This window comes from Theobroma cacao, chromosome 1, assembly GCF_053813885.1.
Source record: "Theobroma cacao isolate CCN51 chromosome 1, ASM5381388v1, whole genome shotgun sequence".
Taxonomy (NCBI): Eukaryota; Viridiplantae; Streptophyta; class Magnoliopsida; order Malvales; family Malvaceae; genus Theobroma; species Theobroma cacao.
Window position 1 is genome coordinate 35,844,870 of NC_142639.1, and position 18,629 is coordinate 35,863,498.

General features: G+C 34.5%; 3 protein-coding genes and 2 non-coding genes across 6 annotated transcripts; 2 read left to right on the forward strand and 3 right to left on the reverse strand.

Moving 5' to 3' along the window:
• Positions 1–1,707: 1,707 nt before the first annotated feature.
• Positions 1,708–6,252, reverse strand: LOC18613459 (Mitochondrial substrate carrier family protein). The gene is made up of 9 exons (XM_018114225.2): positions 5,905–6,252; positions 5,645–5,761; positions 4,945–5,006; positions 4,610–4,846; positions 4,364–4,534; positions 4,137–4,186; positions 3,642–3,768; positions 2,834–2,871; positions 1,708–2,560 (listed from the first exon to the last, which is right to left on the reverse strand). Exons 1-9 carry the CDS (start codon positions 5,942–5,944, stop codon positions 2,464–2,466), a joined length of 939 nt encoding a protein of 312 aa, XP_017969714.2. The 5' UTR covers positions 5,945–6,252; the 3' UTR covers positions 1,708–2,463.
• Positions 6,253–8,698: 2,446 nt separating this feature from the next.
• LOC18613460 (BRCT domain-containing DNA repair protein) lies at positions 8,699–13,657 on the reverse strand. 2 transcript variants are annotated; one of them, XM_007050700.3, is made up of 8 exons: positions 13,485–13,657; positions 12,928–13,296; positions 10,617–12,733; positions 10,246–10,515; positions 10,040–10,120; positions 9,741–9,852; positions 9,593–9,659; positions 8,699–9,017 (listed from the first exon to the last, which is right to left on the reverse strand). In XM_007050700.3, the coding sequence occupies exons 1-8, from the start codon at positions 13,540–13,542 to the stop codon at positions 8,933–8,935; spliced, it is 3,159 nt and encodes a 1,052-aa protein (XP_007050762.3). In that variant the 5' UTR covers positions 13,543–13,657; the 3' UTR covers positions 8,699–8,932. The 2 variants fall into 2 exon arrangements, with proteins under 2 accessions (XP_007050762.3, XP_088659818.1); XM_088803692.1 differs by lacking the exons at positions 8,699–9,017; positions 9,593–9,659 and having other exon boundaries at positions 9,761–9,852; positions 10,013–10,120.
• Positions 13,658–13,806: 149 nt separating this feature from the next.
• On the forward strand, positions 13,807–13,878 carry TRNAP-AGG (transfer RNA proline (anticodon AGG)). The gene has a single exon. It is a non-coding gene; the product is annotated as a tRNA-Pro (tRNA).
• Positions 13,879–14,120: 242 nt separating this feature from the next.
• On the reverse strand, positions 14,121–14,192 carry TRNAP-UGG (transfer RNA proline (anticodon UGG)). Its single transcript has one exon. It is a non-coding gene; the product is annotated as a tRNA-Pro (tRNA).
• Positions 14,193–15,543: 1,351 nt separating this feature from the next.
• Positions 15,544–16,446, forward strand: LOC18613462 (F-box/kelch-repeat protein At1g57790-like). The gene has a single exon (XM_018118100.2). It carries the CDS (start codon positions 15,544–15,546, stop codon positions 16,444–16,446), a length of 903 nt encoding a protein of 300 aa, XP_017973589.2.
• The last annotated feature ends 2,183 nt before the right edge of the window (positions 16,447–18,629 follow it).

Below are 18,629 nucleotides of genomic sequence, written 5' to 3' on the forward strand. Positions count from 1 at the left end.
ATTCCGTTGCTTCTGTTGCTATCCGCAACTTAATCTCTAACCCCATTGCCCAAACAAATTCTTTTTTTTTTTCATTTGAATTCAACAGAGGTAGTGCCTGTCCGCTTGAAAAGACCATGTCCGTTTGGTCTTCATACTACTATATTTTTGGCCTTTTTTTTATTTTTTTACTAACAAAGCCCATGTCGTTTTGAAGGCAAGTGAAGGGGTTTTTTATTTGTAAACGACTTAGGGAAAACAATACTACTATATAAAAAGGTTGGTTCCTACTTCCCTACGAAAAGGGGGTTCATTTCTTTCTCAATTTTCCCTTTTTTAGATCATTCCTAGAGACTCTGCTACTCTGACCTGGGGTATCTATTTTATTAATACAACACACATAAAATGTAAAAGGAAAAACAAAGGGTGTTTGCAAAGGAAAGGGGTTGACCAATGCTGTCAGGGTCATTTTCAGCAGAAAGGAGTACGGATACAGTTATGAGTTTCGTGGTGTGGAAGGGGAGGGGGATCGGGAACAGGAAGGAGGGTAGGAAAGTAAAAGCAATGAGCAGGGTACAACGGTAGATTAGCGTGAATGCCGAGGTGCAAAGATAAGTACGCCAGACTGTCCCGCCAAGCAAAAGCCCCTTCCTCCTCCTCCCCGTGCAACTTGCAGCCTTGCACCCTCCCTCCCCTCTTCCAAAGCCAACGGTAAAACTAAACTACCGCTAGTAAAAATGTAAAAAGGTAAAAAAACTGAAAATTCCCATGACCGTTTTTGACACTACTAGTAGTGGATTTAGACAACCAAAATGGTCCAAAATCATTGAAGCAATGATGTTTGTCCTTACCTGATCAGCCCAGCTGTGTACATATGTAGAGAGCTAAAGTCAGATCTCAGCTGCAATTTAAAATTTTTTTTCGCAACAAAGATGGAATAAATTACCATGTGATTACCACCTCATAGGTTTAAGTTTGATCAGGAAGCAAAACTAACTTAAATTTTCTTCCTGTCTTCTTTTTTTTTTTTGGCTCTTACTTGAGTTACAAGCTAACGTCTGGCTAGATATTTTTATATTAAATCTACAGTCAAATATCAAGTGATAGTAAAATAATTCGTTTAAATTGCGAGGACTGTGTCAAATAAAATGCCAAAAAAGCATGGGGGGGATGGAGTTTGATTGTTTTGATTTGCCGCTGGTAAAACTATTAAAGTGGGACCAACCCACCCTGTTATCGCATCCCATATTGGACTAGTTCCGCAGGTCAAAATGCCATGAGTAGTAGACTGAGCGTGACTTTGGAGTCTGTTTCAGAGGCGAAAACTAGCCACTGCTGGATTGCCAGGGCATTGATTGGAGAACTGAATGGAAATCATGGGCTATTGTTAAAAGAATGTCAAAAAGCTCAGCAGAAGAGGTCATTGTTCATACCAATCTGTTCACATGATGTTTTGTCAAATCTCCTACAATAAATCATAAAAAAATAAAGGGCCCTACAAACTGGGCCATTAAGTTTTACTAGCGTAAAACAACCAATGGTAAAACCAATTTCTTGGGTTAATTAATTAGTAATATGTTTTGGATAGAACAGCCAAAACATAGTTGCTGATGAAGCAGTGGGGCTGGGGGCAGGGTGCATCCAGGATTTTGCAAGTGGCAGCATCATATTGAGCAATAATCATTGGGGGGATGTGAAAAGTGAGGAACTGATATGACAAACAAGTAGTAACAATAAAGAAAATTTATGATAAATAAGATTGGGTACAATCATGAGTTTCATAAGAAAAATAGGTATATGATACCTTAAGAAACTCTCCAAAAGTCAATTGAGAGTTAGTTGTACCTAAACCTTTAACCAAGAGCGGGCCAGTCAAACATGCACCAACAAATCTGGTTTTCTGCTTCATCCTGAGAGGGGTGCCAGCCGAGGGCAGCCCGGCAATTCACTTTGAATGATGTCATAATCATGAATTTATTAATCATTTCCTTGTAAAAGACCTTAACTGTTCGGAAACCAAAAAGACAAGGCTAAAACATCAACATGACAAAAATGCAGACAAGATTACCCAATCTTCATCAATTACCACAACCATAAGTAACCCTTTTATTAGAAATGTTATAATAAAACATAACAAGTTAGATAATAATTCACAGCAAGAACAAATTTGGGTTCATGATATACAGCCAAACCCCACAACAAAAAAAAAATTATGGGAAAACAATGAGTAATGCTACAACTCCTCCATCAAGTAAATGGACCATCTTGTAAATGACAAAGTCTAACCAATTTTAATGGGTGCGAAATTCAATTCTGGTTCCCTATAATTGAGTGGTGATCTAATCACCAAAAGAATGAATACAAATTTATTTAAAATTATTTCCTTCCAATCGGGCCTTGCTGGCAACCAAGGCAGCTGTGTGGCATTTCCATATACTATATATAGACAGCTAATTTTGTAACTGCGGATAAACTATCCTACCACTAGATTGCATTCAATCCCACAAGCTTGCGCAGCTGCTCGCAAAGTATAAAGGTAATTGTAGTTTGTGGACCCAATCTTGCAAAAATGGCGAAGCCCCTGGTGAGAATTTACAGACCAACATTGAGAAACCGGAATGTTAACACCAATTGGAAAAAAAAAAAAGATGAATTAACAATATTTACAGTTGTTCTATTATTATTATTATTGCTTCCTCTCAAATATATCCAAGCAAAATTTAAATTAAAATTGAAAATCAGAATGCAAAGATAAATCTGGATAATACTGGTATGTTCATTGTCCACAAATTTAATCCATGTGCATGAAAAAAGAAAAAAGAAAGAAAGAATGGAAACTTATGTACAATCTCACCCTTTATAAAGTCCTCTGGGGCCTTCTGTACGCAGAACCTGTAACCATAAATGCAAATATATTGGAAAGAAAATTAATGTTGTTGTGTATACCTAGGTGGAAGGTCTGCCACATGTTATAAGTGTTAACAAACGTGTAAGACATAGCATGACTGAAAATTTTTTTTGTCAAACCTTTGGAGGCAATATCCACCAACATCTAAAATGAGGTTAAATTCTATAACCTTAACCTCCCCCACCCCAAAAAAGGTAAGGGCCCAAGACAACAACATACTGATACGTAACAATTCTCTTTTGCTTTTGGTAGAAGCTCTCAGCAATGCCAAACAGTCCAGCTTCAGTTGTAATGGTTACAATTAAAACTAATAGATGTCAGGCAAAGCCCCAGTGCATTAGCATATAGCTCAAAAATGGGTAAATAAAATAGTAGAAAACTTTGCGAACAACAAGGGACCAAACTTTGTGGTCTAGCAGTTAAGGAAATCTTCAACACAATAAAGCATAAATTCTGGATAATAGGAGCCAAACTAAGTAAATTTGAAGAGACCTAAGCATATTAAAAGGAGAAGAGCAGAAGGGCATTAGGGTTCTTGCTCTTTTGGGATACTGAAGGCAACTGTCATTTTCCAACATCCATGATATATAGCTCTACCAAGCACAAAAACATGTTTTAATCCATGGCATCAAAGGAAACTAACGAAAAGTAAAAGGCACAATAAAAGTGCAAAAAGAAAAACTTGAGGAGATAAAATGAGCAACGAATAGCAAAATACATAAAAAGGCACAAAAAATAAAAATAAATTCAATACCTGATATGCACAGTGAAATCCATTTTTATAGTTTCCAGCTCTATCTCGTTGCAACATAAGACGGGTTTTAACCATGTCAATGGGTGCCGTTATTAGGGTGCTCACCAAGCCAGCAATTGTACTTGAGCTTCAAGAGATGCAAAAATCAAGAAATAAATAGTGTCAGAAAGAAAAGCTTTCACAAATATAATGGTACATTCTAAAGTATTAAGCAGATATTTGAAATACCACATTTAAACCCTTCTTCTTTGCTCTCAAACGAAAAATTTGCTTGAGTTAAATTATGTCCTAATATTTATCTCCCCCCCAAAAAAATCCTATTTCTGCATGTTTACTTTTTTCTATAATTTTCAATTTCATACATAACTTGTCAACTTTAATGATTAATATAATAAGGTCAAATTTTTGGAGAATATCTTAATACATATTCCTTTATTTAACATCTATAAAATGGGCAAAGAAGACAGAAATAAAAAAGCACTAGCAGTGTCATACGTGAGATGCAGATAAAATCCTTCTTCAAGAGGTGTCCATTTCATCAATATCTGCATTAATAGAATTTTAAAAAACTTAGAAAATGGGAGAAAAAGGAAAAGTGAAAAGAACAATGATAACAGACACTCTAGCTGGATAATAAATCAAACACGAAATTAATCATCCAAAAACTTTGGAAATTACTTCGTGGATACTCAAACTGAAAAACAGCATGCTTAGAAATTGACCCGCTTGGATTCATCATATGTTGCAAGCTGTGAAGCTGTCAAAGCAGCAGCTCTAGCTGTAGCAGGGCCAACACCCTTCCAAAGAGCACCTATTCCTTCTTTGGAGACAATTTTGCGCAGTTCTGCAATTGGCCCTCTTTGTCTCATATCTGAGTTCATCTGTAACCGCACCTGATAGCAGAAAACTACCGTTTCTTAATCCCAATATGAACTTAGAAGATCAGAATTAAAATGTCGTAACACTACCTTCAGAACTTCCACAGGATTGGTCAGGGCAGTTGAAATGCCACCAGCAAATGCTCCAGATGCAATCTTAACCAAAATGTTGGTGGAATCAAAGGCCCAATCACAGGCATATTTTGATGGTTCATACAAGCCTAAACGGAGACCTCCATATAGAAGAGACCTGGTCAACGCAGGTGTCAATCCCAGATATAGAGACTTCGGTCCTTCATTTTTCAAAACTTGAACAAATAATGGTCCCTATTTATATCCATAAAAATAATGAAATTTCTAATCAATAAAATCAGATAACCAGGAATCATCATCATGAAAGTAAACTAACAGCATTGGTAAAATACCATTCCGATCAAAGGACCCCTCTGACCAATGAGCTGCATTTGCAGCCTAACTTTAAGCACATCTGCATGATGAGCATAGATAAATGAATTAGCAGTACATTCAACAAGGCCAATATGATTCTACTTCAAAAAATATCTTTCCATACACCTTTTTGTGTATTTTTGTGAGTTTGTGCTTTAGTTGAAGCATTTCAATTTAATTCCTCTCAAAATTATAACATTTTTCGTGACCAATCAACTAATGTTTGAAATATGTAATTGAAAAAGAAAGCCTTTAACTTCAAGGTTTTATGTCTATTGATCATTCTCAATCACTGCAAAAAAAAAAAAGAACCATCTTTTTACTAGCATTAAAGTAAAATTAAAAAGATATACCAGAGTACACTAGCATTGAAACCATGCTTGAAATGCAAATGAGAAACTTCTCACCATAAAAATGGCATTCCCCTCATAATTTAAACAAAAATTCCATCAATTTTAAAATTTTCCCTTAGACAATATTATTAACTTTGACGCGTGCCATCCACGAAGAACCAGATTTGATTAATTCATCAACTTTTCTAAATAATACCATTAATCTTCAAACTAAGGCAATTTGAGAATATTTACGTGATTAATAGCGAAAAGCACATACAACATTTTTGAGATTAATCAAGTAAATAAAAATAAGGAAATAACAGAGGAAAAAGAAAAAGCGAACCTAGAGGATGCGTAAGGCCGGTGGCAACTGCAACGGAGAAACCACTTGTACCAAAATGATAAAGAGCACCCGACGGGGACGTTGCCCAATTCTGCTTCTCGTTACGTTTAACGGTCCCTGCCATGGAAAATAAAATTAAAAAATCAACCGAAAAGGAAAGAACATTAGAAGTTACTTATCATTAGCATTTTCCTTAACTTTCTTTTTGTTTGCTTGGTAGCCAAACAGAAGAGAAAGATCCAAGGAGATGTGAAACGGACCTGTAAACGATGAATTTCGAGAAGCCGAATTGCCTTCCATCTGCTAGCCTTCCTCCCTTTTCCTTTCACTTCCTTCCGACCGTTTTGTTTTTCAAGGAAAAGGAGCGCGTGATGATTGGCGTTTCCATTGGGGGGGGAGGCAGTAGTTATGGAGGAGTTGTCTTAAAACGGTCAGTAGAAAACGGCGCCGTCTTCTTAGAGCTTATGGGGTATGTATTAAAAAGGAAAAAAAAGGTGTAATAGTACTAAAATTTGATCGGTAGCCGCTGGCTGCAGCATGTGGGGAAAACGATGCAGGCGTGAGGCAAATTGGATAATAGAATGTGCTGTGTTTTGGAAATTGTTGGTAAAAAGCATTACTGACCATTGGTACACTAATTAGTGGTGCGGAAATTAAAAATAGAACTGAATAATTGAATGAATCGAAATAAATTTTATTTTTTCATTCGATTAATTTAATTTTTTTAATAATTTGATTAGGGTAGTTTGATTATTAAAATTAATTTGGTTAGATATTTTCTTAATTGCATTAATCGAATTTAAGTTATTTGCTCAAAATTATTTATTATTATTTTTATCTATGTTTTTAATTATTTGTTGTTTATATGAGTATCTATTTTATTTGTTATAATTTATTATTATTATTTTTAATATTTTTGTAGTATTGATTTATTAAAAAAATACAACATAAATAAATATATACAAATAAAAAAATAAAAAAAAATTCAAGTTTGGTTTTCGAAAATCGAACCGAACTAATGAATTAGTTCGATTTCGGTTAGTTCGATTATTTGTAAAGTTCGATTTGATTTTGATTTTTTTTTAATATAAGATTGGTTAGTTCGATTATTAAATATCCAAAATCGAATTAATCGAAATAACCGTTTGCACACCCTTAACACCAATTACATTTACAAATCAAATTGTTCTACCTTCCAAATAAATAACATCACTGACCATTAAATTTTAAGACAACTTTAAAGGGTAAGAATTTTACATAAGAGAAACTTTATGCTTGTTAATGGTGTATAACAATATCATAGGAGCACTTGAGCAGTGGCTAATGAATTTTGTAGGAGTAGTTAAAGAGCAATTAAGATTATAGATTAGGTCAATGATTCAATTTGGAATAAAAAATTAATCAGTGTTGAAAAAAATTAAATTATAATATAAAATTTTATTAAAAATTTAAATATAAGTTTTTAGATTTATTAATGTAAATAGATATAAAGCACAATGAAAAATTAACATTAGATTTTTATATTAAACCTCGTAAACTATGCTTGACGTGCTTTCAAATTCATGGAAGACTAAATTCTTGTCATGGTGTTGGTAATCTTTTTTTAAATAATTCTAGAAAAAAAAAAGAAAAATAATTTTAAAATAAAAAAAAAGGAAAAGGAAAAAAGAAAAAAGAAGTAAAATGAAAAAAAAACTCAATAATTCGTGTTGTGTAAACATACTAAGTGGTAAATGACGTGCCATAAACAATTATTGATTGAGAATTGAGTGTTTTCTTTTCTATCTAATCAAATGTTAAAAAATGATTAATTATAGGAATTTGAAACAAAAAATAAAAAAAACTAATTGCTTTAAACTGATTATCATCATTTTAATTAAAGTCATCATTTTTAATAAACAAAACCTTCACTTTCTTCAATATTCTCTAAATTCAACGTATCTTATAGCTAAAATGTTATCTCTCTGTCTACAATTCCTATTTTTCTTCTAAAAATCGTTTTTTAAGTAGTTTTGAATTTTCAAAAACTGTAAAAGATGTAGAGAAAGAATATATTATTATTAGTAAATAAAATTCAATATTTCTCTTTTAGATTTTAAAGAAGAGAAGAGCATCAAATTTTCTTTACAAATTCTAAAAAAAAAAAAAGAGAAAGGTTTGACTTTCTTTTATTATGAAACAACATTATGTATTTTTGTCAGTTTCAATATTATAAATGTTATGTGTTCTACCTTTACTCTTCCTCTTCTCAAAATCGTTTTTTAGTATTCTTGAATTTCTTTACACCAACTTTCAATTGAGCAACAATAGTTTCAATCGAGGTAGAAAAGTTAGATTATATTTTTTTTAATTAAGGAGGATGTCTTCAATTAAAAGATAACAATCAAACAAGAAACAATGATAATCCATTTGAAACAATTAATTTTTTTAATTTTTTATTTCAAATGCCTAATTAATAATTTTTAGATATTTGAAGAAAAAAAAGATTCAATTTCAAATCAATAATTTTTAATATCATGTCATATGTCACATAACAATAATGTTATTAACATAATACATTAATATATCACATGACAAGTGATGTGACATAAAAAATTATTAATAAAAATTAATTAATAATTAATAAAAAAAACTTATTTGATTCAAAATAAAAATTTAAATTTATTTGAATATAATAAAAGAATAAAAACTAAATTAACTTTTTTTAATATAATTTGAAAATTTATTTGAATAAATATTAGTAGCTGCCTTTTGATTTTGTGTAATCTACGCAGCCCTGCTTTATATGTTGTAGCGATAGCTTCGCCAGTTTTCGCCAGAAGGCAATGAGTTTCGGTGCATTGTGGATTTGAGCTTCTAATTAAGAGCTTGCGATCACTGGTTTATCTATGCTTCAAACGCCCCTTTTTCCCAGAGCTCTTAGGGCTCTACTCCTGTATTTGGAGCTAAACAATCACATTAAAAAACTGCGGTGGCCATTACATATCCGCTAGATTAACAGCAGCCTTCATTTGCAAAGGTATTTGATAGTGAAAATTAGGGTGAAAATAAGGATTGGAGACAAAACACACCCTGTATCCTAAGTATTTAGTAATAGGTCCCACTTTACAATATATATATAAATATATGTATATATCATGTGATAGCCATTAAGAAGTCAGCAAGAGTTTTATAATCGACATGGCCCATCTCTCCCCTTTTAGTGGCCATTGTAATCTGGTAGAAGAGGGCTTCATACAAAATATATAACTGACTCATTCTAATTATACTTTTATGTGATTAGAGAGATTAGCGTTTGCTTAACCTTCTGCTGTGTCTGTTCCCCTCTGAGATCTTTCTTTTTTCTTTCACAAACTTGACCAAGAGTTGGTGCCTGTCAGTGGAAAATGCAGCATTAGAAGAAGAAAACAATACGCTTTCTTCATTTTCTGTCAGACAATAGAAATATGATACCAAAACAGGGGAAAATCCGACGCCTAAGGATTCTGTAATTTTTCTTCCAATTTCTTTTCCATGATTGATTCACGGAGTATTAGTCAGTCTCTGCTAACTAGTCTTCACAATTCTCTCAAGGGTCCTTATACCGTCTACAGACACGTAAAGGAGAGTTGCAAGATGATTATACTATTATCAGCAGGTCAATTTTTTCCTGGGAAACTGTCATCGCTGCACTTCTGAAGTGCCTTGTTACTGGCTCCAAATTAGAAGCTCGTATGACTTGCATTTGGGAGAATTTGGATAATCTTCCTCACGTGACAATGAATTGAAATGCTACGCTAAGCAAAGAGCATAATGATGGCCCTGGACTCACAACAAATCAAGTATGCAGTATGCAAAGCAAACAGCATATTTTAGATCTTGCCGGTTCTTCAACCCAATGTTAACCAGCACAACCGAGATGGTGCAAAATCAAGGATACTATTTCATAATAAATTTCATAACATTTACCTCTCATATTCCAATTTTTGGATGACAATCCCGCTCAGCAGAAGCTCTGAACTATAGACTGCTGCTCCTGCATTTAAAGTATACTTTTTCAATTACCAGAAAGCTGAGTGATCATTTTGAACGAAAAGAGGAAATATCAATGTACAACCTTTATCAAGTAAGGGTCCACAGATTGCTAGATCTTCTTCACAAGAAAGAATCAAGAGATCATCTGGAATCTTTTGATCTTTTGCTGCCAATTTCTGACTAGTCCCCACTACCTGAGGAGCAATTTTCAGGAAGTCATTACTTTATGATAGAGGAAAATGATATATATAAATGATGGTCACATCTTGAGACACAAGAAAAGGTGAAAGGAAAACAGATAAAGTAATATCAACTAGATTCAAACGTCAGTAATGACTAATAGCTGTAGATTACCTATGATATGAAGGTAGATACACGTACCTCACCTCCAACTGCTCTGACCAAGCTAGTGATCATCTCTTTATTAGGTTTAACATTTTGGGTGATACAGACTCTTCTACCCTGTCGAGAGATAATAGATATCAGCATACAAGATGTTCAGTAATGTGAGAAATTTCGGGTACAAGTTTATAGCAACCAAAAGAGATATCTGGTTAGAAATAAATCTCATAGCCTCAGACAACCACCTTTAGGAGTGGATACTGTCTTGCACGAGCCAATGAAACAGGCATGCTAAAGCCAATTTCCTTTTCCTTTTTGGAGTCCCTCAGCATGTAATTTTTCTCGTCAAGTAAGCAACTTGCTTGTCCACAGCTATCAAGCCATAGATGCGTCACCACTGGTTTGCCAAGAGCAATGGCTTCCAACATGTTTTTTGTACGCACAAATTTGTCTGCTATAAAATGTGTGGCATCCATGGAACATGATGTGATAGAAATACCCAGCCGTGCAGAGATCTGCAGAAATTAAAAGCTAGCTGTAAGCATATCAAAGAATATTACAATCAAGACTCATAAGTCGTCTGGTGAACTAGAAACAAAAATACAAGAAAAGAAACCTTTTTCTGCTGCTTGATTATGTCATCACCCAAATGCTGGCTAAACAAGACTCGAACAAAGGCCACTTCTCTTCGTGTTCTGAAACCTTTCCGTGTAAAATCAGATATTGAGTCAGGAACACCTAATCCATTAAGCTCTTTCAAAATTGATGGTTTTGGTAGGTTTTTGTTGCAATGTCTTCTATGATATACGTAAGGCATATTGTTGAATGATGTCTCATTCACACTTTCTCTACAACTAACTCTAGTATTACATTCAGTACCAGAGGATTCAACACTCTTTTTCTGCAATATTCCAAAACTATAGTTCTCTGAGCCATTGATAACTAATGTAGAATCCATATAATCTAGCTTGCCAGTTTGGACAGTCTTGGATCTATCCAAGTTTGAAGCAGATATTCTAGTGCTTGTGACTGCAGAATCACTGTTTGTAACAATACCTGCAATTTGTTCATTACAATTCCGTCTTGATAAACTTTCATCAGAATTATGTTCTAAAGAAAGTAGAGAGATGGCAGAACACTTTTTCCCCTTCATGTTGAAGTTATTAAAAGTGGTTTCATCATCTTCTGGCATTTTCTGACTTCTGACAGAATGCAGGTTGTGTTCTTCTGTACCAACACTAGTGAGCGAAGCAAGCATGTTACTCGCTCCACCATAATGGACTGGCACTTTACGGCGTGTTCTTTTTCCTTTGGGAATTAATCTTAAAAATCTGGCTATTGCAGCTTCTTGTGGACTAATTTTTTCTTGTTCACTCAGTTTGCCATCTAAAGCTTGAGCAGAGGTATTAGAATGCAACGTGGAGCATTTCTGCTTGCCATTCAACAATTTAGGTGGATCAGCAACCACACGTTTCCTCTTCCTCTTATATATAAGCATTCTGCCTTCCTTAACATTATTGGTCATTACTCTATGTTTAGCTGGTTGGTCCTTGGTCCCTTTCATGCTAGCTCCATCCCAGTGCCTAGTTTGATCAATAACAGGTTCCTTCCGTGACAGTTGTTTCCTGAACAAGGTTTGCTCATCTGGAATTGATGGACTCACACAACTCACACACTTTTTTAGGTTGTTGCTGCTCACAGCATGTGCCTCTGATTGCTTGCTCTTGCATGGTTTTGGTTTTATAGTGTGATGCAACACCTGATAATTACAGTTCCAAGATGAATTAAAAACTTCTTTACTATATCTTCTAGTAGACCGCTTTCTTCGAATTGACTGTTTTGCTTTGTCTCCTAACTCAGAGGCAGCAGGTTTTTGAAGGGAATGCTGCTCCAAATCAGTTCTACTCTTTGTTTTGTCTTCAGGAAAGTCTGTGTGGAAATCTTCTGGACCTTCACATATATCACCAGCTTTGCAACCAATAGGGGGACCATAAAACAAAGCCTCCATCGCTTCTGCAGCTATTTGAGTACCAATTCCGACATCAAACATGTCTGGTATGTCTCCTACAGTACCACTGGCTTCAACCTTCTCCCATGGTGATTCTTTCCGCATGAGGTTATCCAACTCCTTGACGGATCCATTTATGAGATTCCTTTCAGATTCTTGTTCTATCTTGGTACTCACTTTCGAACCCTGCTCCATGAAACTTGAATGTGAATGACTTGGACATCTAATGTCCTTGTCGAGGTTTACAGACTCTTTCTTCTCTTCATGATCGTTGCTTAAGCCTCTTTCCTTTTTACTGTGGAGATTTTGATGCCTTTTATCAGTCCTCTGCCTGAAGTCCCCAAATTCAGAAGATGCTGTCATCCTCCTGCTAAAGGAATCAGTCTCTCCATGCTGATCGCTCTCAAACCATTCAAAGGTTACCATTTCTTTGACTGGAGATCCCCGATTGATTATCCTAGCCAAACGTTGAGTTCCCTTTGCAGTCGAGACAAGAGGTGATTTCTTCCGTGCACCTGTTCTCTCTTCAACTCTTTGACACATATCCGCATCATTGAAGGTCAAGAAGTTATCCACAAAGCAAAGTGCATTAGCTTGGGATGACTCTTCAGGTTCTTGAGAACAGACATACTCCAGCCTTCCAGTCTCATGATCACATACAGACAACCGAGTCACATCTTTTTTCCCATGACTCCTATCAGTATTGACAGAAAACCCTTTCTTCCCTTCAATTTAAACCATAGTAAATGTTATCTAAAAATTACCATATACACCATGAGGTTCAATAAAAACAATAACACAAAGCAATCATATTGGTCACAATTTCCCAAAAAAAAAAAAAAAAACAAAGAGGCACTGTAAGATAAAAAAGAAATTTTTAATCAAAAAATGAAAAAACTGAAACTAAGGGAATACTAACCTGCACCAAATTGTTTATCAACTGCATCAGCATCTAAACTTTGGGTTTGTCTCTCCCTCTTTGGTAGGTCTACTTCTTTCTCTTCCAATCTTCCGGTGATCTTACCGTCAACAAAACTTTCAGACTTGGTTTTACGAACTCCTTCATCCTCACTGTCAAGAACAACTTCCATATCAAACTCACACAGTAACTGTCCAGCTTTCACATCCTCCATATTACCTAGATCATCATCATCCACTACTTCAGTGTCAAAGCAAACATTCTCCAACTGGGTTTGGTTTTCATTTAATGGACTATCAAGCACAATGGTATCATCAAAAACGGAAGTGTTTTGCAACTCTCCGTACCCATCTTCATTCAACCTACTTCCTACATTGTAATCGAGATGAAAAAAGAAGAAAAAAAATCATTAGACCAACTCCGATCAATACATATTTGTCCAATCAAGATGTATTTTCTCTCATCAATTTTTGAGACTTTTCTTCGTGATTAACAAAAATCCTACAAAATAAACAGAAAAATAAGGTACAATTATAATAAAAAAAGCGAAAGATTACCGGACGGGGACTGAGACTCAAAGAGCAGAGTATCAGTGAGCTTATGATAATCAGCCATTCAATTTTGTTGAATTTTCTCGGCGATCATTCATTGGAAAACTTAATTTTCCTAAACAATGGAAAGGAAAAGTGAAAGGGTGACATAGAACCAGATTTTATGCAACAGAAACAGCGTGGGATTTTTTTTTTAATTTTTGAGGGGAAATGGGAAATGGAAAATAATGGATCGAGTGGGAAACAATTCAGAGCATATTTTTGGAGGGAAACCTGTATCGTATGGTTAAAGATATTTATAAATTTTTTTAAAGTAACCAAACAACAAGGGCATTTGGTCTAGTGGTATGATTCTCGCTTAGGGTGCGAGAGGTCCCGAGTTCAATTCTCGGAATGCCCCTATTGGTCTTTTATTTTTGCCATTTTCAAACCTCTTTGGCTTCTCTATTTTATTGCACAGAAGCACAAACAAAAAAAAATATTGCGAATGAGATTTTGATTTATTTCATTCCGACTTCCCAGTGGCATCCATGCCCACACTGTGCGAAGTTGAAAGACGAAGATGCCCAAGCCTCGTATGCGTGTGCTGCTGGGTCTAGGATTATGCCCAAAAGCCATAAAAATAGGTAAAACCAGAAATATGGGGCGTTCCGAGAATCGAACTCGGGACCTCTCGCACCCAAAGCGAGAATCATACCACTAGACCAAACGCCCTTCCGGTTTTCAAATGCACTCAAAATCTTTTCTGGTTTTTCTTTAACTTGATTCCTTTCCATAAAATGGGAACAATCCTAGGGGCACATTCTTTTATATTGTTATGGTTTAGGATTTTATTCTCGAAAAATACTTCTCGTATAATTATAGGGCTTGGCTTATTTAATCTTACTATAAATTTATCTCCTTGCTGTTTAATATTTATAGAATTGTAAGGGACGTAGAAATAGAAAAATTAAAAATAAAATATGAAAATTCTAGTATGTAAAAATTTCTATTCAAATTTTAAAAGAGGATACAAAGTTAATAAAATTGAGAAATAATTATCTCTGATTGCATAATTGAAGTCCAATGGGCTTTTTCCATGCAAATGAAAAGGAAAAAGTAATTAATAGAATAATGGATTCTTGGATGGGAGACCTTAGTTGGAAGAAGTTCTTCTTAGGTTGGGTTGCTTAAAACAAAATATAGCTCCTCCAAAGTCATCCCAATTATTGTTCTATGATCAGGTACAAGGATTACTCGTGTGATCAGATTCAAAGTCAAAGGTAATGACAAAACCCTACCGACTGCCTTTTGTTGCTCTTAATATATTAAGATGGAAAGCCTAATGCCTGATCAACAAACAGTTCTCATTCTTTTTAATTGAATAATACCTGATTCATGCTCGCCGGCATTAGTTGCAATCATGTTATTAATTCCTCAGAAAAACTCTAGGTTTTTTTTTTTTTTTTACAGGAAATTAGGTATGCTATCAATGATCACCCCTAATTTACAATCATCAATGTGCCTTGCTTTTTATATAATTTTGATTTGTTTTCCTAAGATGTATATATCATTAATTTGATTTGTTACTACGTACTTTAGTGTCAGGTATTTTTACATATACAAATTCATCTTTTATACTAGTTCTCGTTTGATTGGATTGGATTGCCATGTTTTAATTTGTCTATAGCTTGATGCATGTGACATGTGCTAGCTAGCTTCAATATCCTCCTTAATTAGGTTTGATGGTTGATGACACAGCTAAAAACCTTAAATATATATATATATATATATAAGACTTAATTTCAAATTGAATGTGCATTGTTTTTCTATCTCGAGAAACTTGAGAAAGTTATGCAGTCATCAGAATTACTTGAGAGAAAGATGAAATTTGAGAACCCCCCACATTTGTTTTTCCCTTTGAATACAATCTTAAGAATTGTTAAGTTTGATTAGGTTGGAATAAAATTTTACAAGTTTTTGATTACACACTGATTAATTTAATTTCTTGAGCAGCCATTATTAATTTATTGTGATGAACATGAAGTAGTCTATATATCCTGCAGGCTCCAGAGCACGTGACGAAATGGCAGCCAGGGAGTGGAGTGATCTTCCTTGTGAACTTTTACAATCGATTGCTGATCGTTTAGGTTTAATTGAGTTTCTCAGCTTCCGTGGTGTCTGCAAGGATTGGAATTCTGCTTCATCCACCGCTTCAGCTGAGATTGAAGCCTTACCAAGTCACGAACCTTGGTTTCTATTATACGGTCAAAATTCTGAATGCGTGTTGATTGCTGAATCAGGCAGAAAATACACCATCACTATCCCAGAATTGAATGGAGCAACCTGCCTCGCATCAAAACAAGGGTGGCTTCTTCTACTCCGTGAAGGCTCAATGTTCTTCTTCTGCCCTTTCTCTTGTGCGAGAATAGACCTTCCAGGGCAGTTCCCTCACACGGCAATCTCTGACGACCATGTAGCAGTATTTTCATCTCCTCCAACTTCACAAGACTGCGTTGTTTGCGTCGTTACCAAGAGTGATGAAACACATTTAAAAGTGCATGTGATTCGTCGTGGAGATAATGCATGGACCGAGATGTACACTATAGGTTTCGCAAGCAAAATTGAAAATGCTGCTTACTGCAATGGAGCTTTCTACTTCTTCGACGATACAGATTTGATGCTTTATCTTGGGCTCGAGAATAGAAGGCTAACCATTACTAAGGTACGTTATACACAGTCGCCAAAAGAAAAAGGCATCGGCTTAAGATTTAGCACCGATTTTGAGAAAAATGACATGAAGAAGCGGTTGGGATTGGCAGAGGGATTTCCACTTTCTACTTGTGGAACCATAGTATCTGGTAAAAATGCTGACAAGATGGTCCCTTATGAAAACACCGGGAATGCTAAAGAATCTGGAAGCCGGGGCCTCAAAGGGGTATGGTTTCAACCTCGTTTCCATCAAATTGACCAAAATCATAGTTGGTGATCACTGCTCCGTCTAAATTTGGTTGTTTAGATTTAGTCACAATAGGCCTAGTGTTTGATCAAGTACTGCCAATAATGACTCTGGCTGCATATGCTTGAGTCAAGTTCTATAAAAGTTGTCCCGCTGTTATTCAACCTTTGTTACTCGGAGTACTGCCATGATTGTTTTTTGGCCTCTCTTTATTTTCCTGCGAGATAATTAATTAAGAGAATGGGTGTTGGAGGAACATGTTCTTAGCATACTATGAGGATATTAGACATATAGAGGTGAATTACTGCCATGCAATGATCTCCATCCTATTTCAACTTTTTTAACGTGTAATAAAGCATACTTTAGATATCAAAAAATTGGTAAAAAAATCACTAACCCTCTTTTTGATGACACAGCAATCTCATTTCCATGGAATCATATATAACTTAATCAAAGCTTGTTTATTATTAAAACAGTACCATTAATATACTAATGCAATTTGTAAATAGTTGATTTTGGTTAATATCTATTTTTTAAAATAATTATTTTACAGCGTAATATTATACAGAGAATAATAAAACTAGAATAAGTGAAGTATTAATTTACGTAGAACAAATAAAATAAGTGGTAAGGTTGATGAATTACTTTCATCTTGGATGTTTCGGAGAGTTTAGCTTGGTTGCTTAGATATAGAGATAGTTAAGATGTCTTCTTCTTAAAGTAGTGTTTCTCCCTTTTACCTTGTTCTCATGTACTTGCTTACGTACACTTTTTTTTATACCTGTTCACGTATATCTTTTCCTTTTAACTTGTTTTCATATAATTTTTCACGTATACATCTTCTCTATACCTTCTACTTGAAAACAAGTCTTATTACGTTCAATTAGTTCAATGGTCACTCACATTATATGCCATAAAATTACCACCTTAATATCCATATAATGTGTAACAGTAACAGTTACTCACATTCATTAAAAGTATTAAAACCTATTCTTGAGCAACTGTCACTTTTGGCACTATAGATAGAGCCTCACAATTCATTTATAAGGGCTTCTCTTTCCTTTCAGAGCTAACACATTCTCCTCTAGAATTTCTCTCTCTAGTTCTCTTCTACTCCCTAATTCTTTTTTTATTATTTTCCACTTGCCACTATACTCAAAACTTTAGAAACTATTCCGATTTTCCTCTCTATCGCTTCCAACGCATCTTTTTACTTGTTTGCAACGTTTCTTCTCCTTATCACAAGAACCCCTTTTATATTACTTAATCAAATTATACAATTAGTTTATGTACTCTAACCAAGTGATAGATTTAGTTCAAGTATAATAATTTGTAATAATTAAGTCTTCATATCATTAATTATGTATGCGAAATTTTCTTACTAATGTAACATTGAATATCATTAATTATGTATGTGAAATTTTCTTACTAATGTAACATTGAATATGATAATATATGTACGTGGAAGCATTGGATATGATAATATGTTAATGATGACGTGATATTTTTAATCATTTCACTAAATTGTTTTTACTGTTTTAAATTATGAAGCATTAAATTCAATTGTTATTTGTCTCACAACACTCTTTCTCTAAATCTTAAAACTTATTTGTATTTTTGATCTATTTTTTTTTCCAATCTCATCTGAAACCATTTGCTTTCTATTGACAACACAAAAACCCTAATCTTTAGATGCATTACCTCTCTCTCCACCATCACGAATCTCAAGTTCTTCACCTTAACCATTGTAGTCTAGGCCAATGCCTTAACTTCCTTTGTACCCCATGGAGGCCAATGGCTCCCATAGCAACTTCGTGTCCCTACCTCTCTATCATTTTATCTACTTAATTTGTTAAGGTTTTTTTTTTTGTAAAAGAGAGAAAAGGTTAGCTTTTCGAAGGATAGGGTCTAATTTTGATGGGTTTTTTTGATGTGGTGGTAGTGAGGTAGTGACAGCGGTGGCTGAGGGAGCAACCCAACTCAAGAAGACCAAAATTGAATATGGATATATATACAAATTGAGCTTTTTTTTTTTTTTTGGATAAAAATAAATTTCAAGATTTTATCTATATATTTCTTTCTCAATTTTTTTTAGAAATTCCAAGTGAGATTGTGATAATTTTTTGATCTTGAAAAGGTTGTGATTAGGATGAAAATGTGATCGATTTGGTCTTTTTTTTGTAGGATTCTAATTAGATTTAGTTCTTTTACTT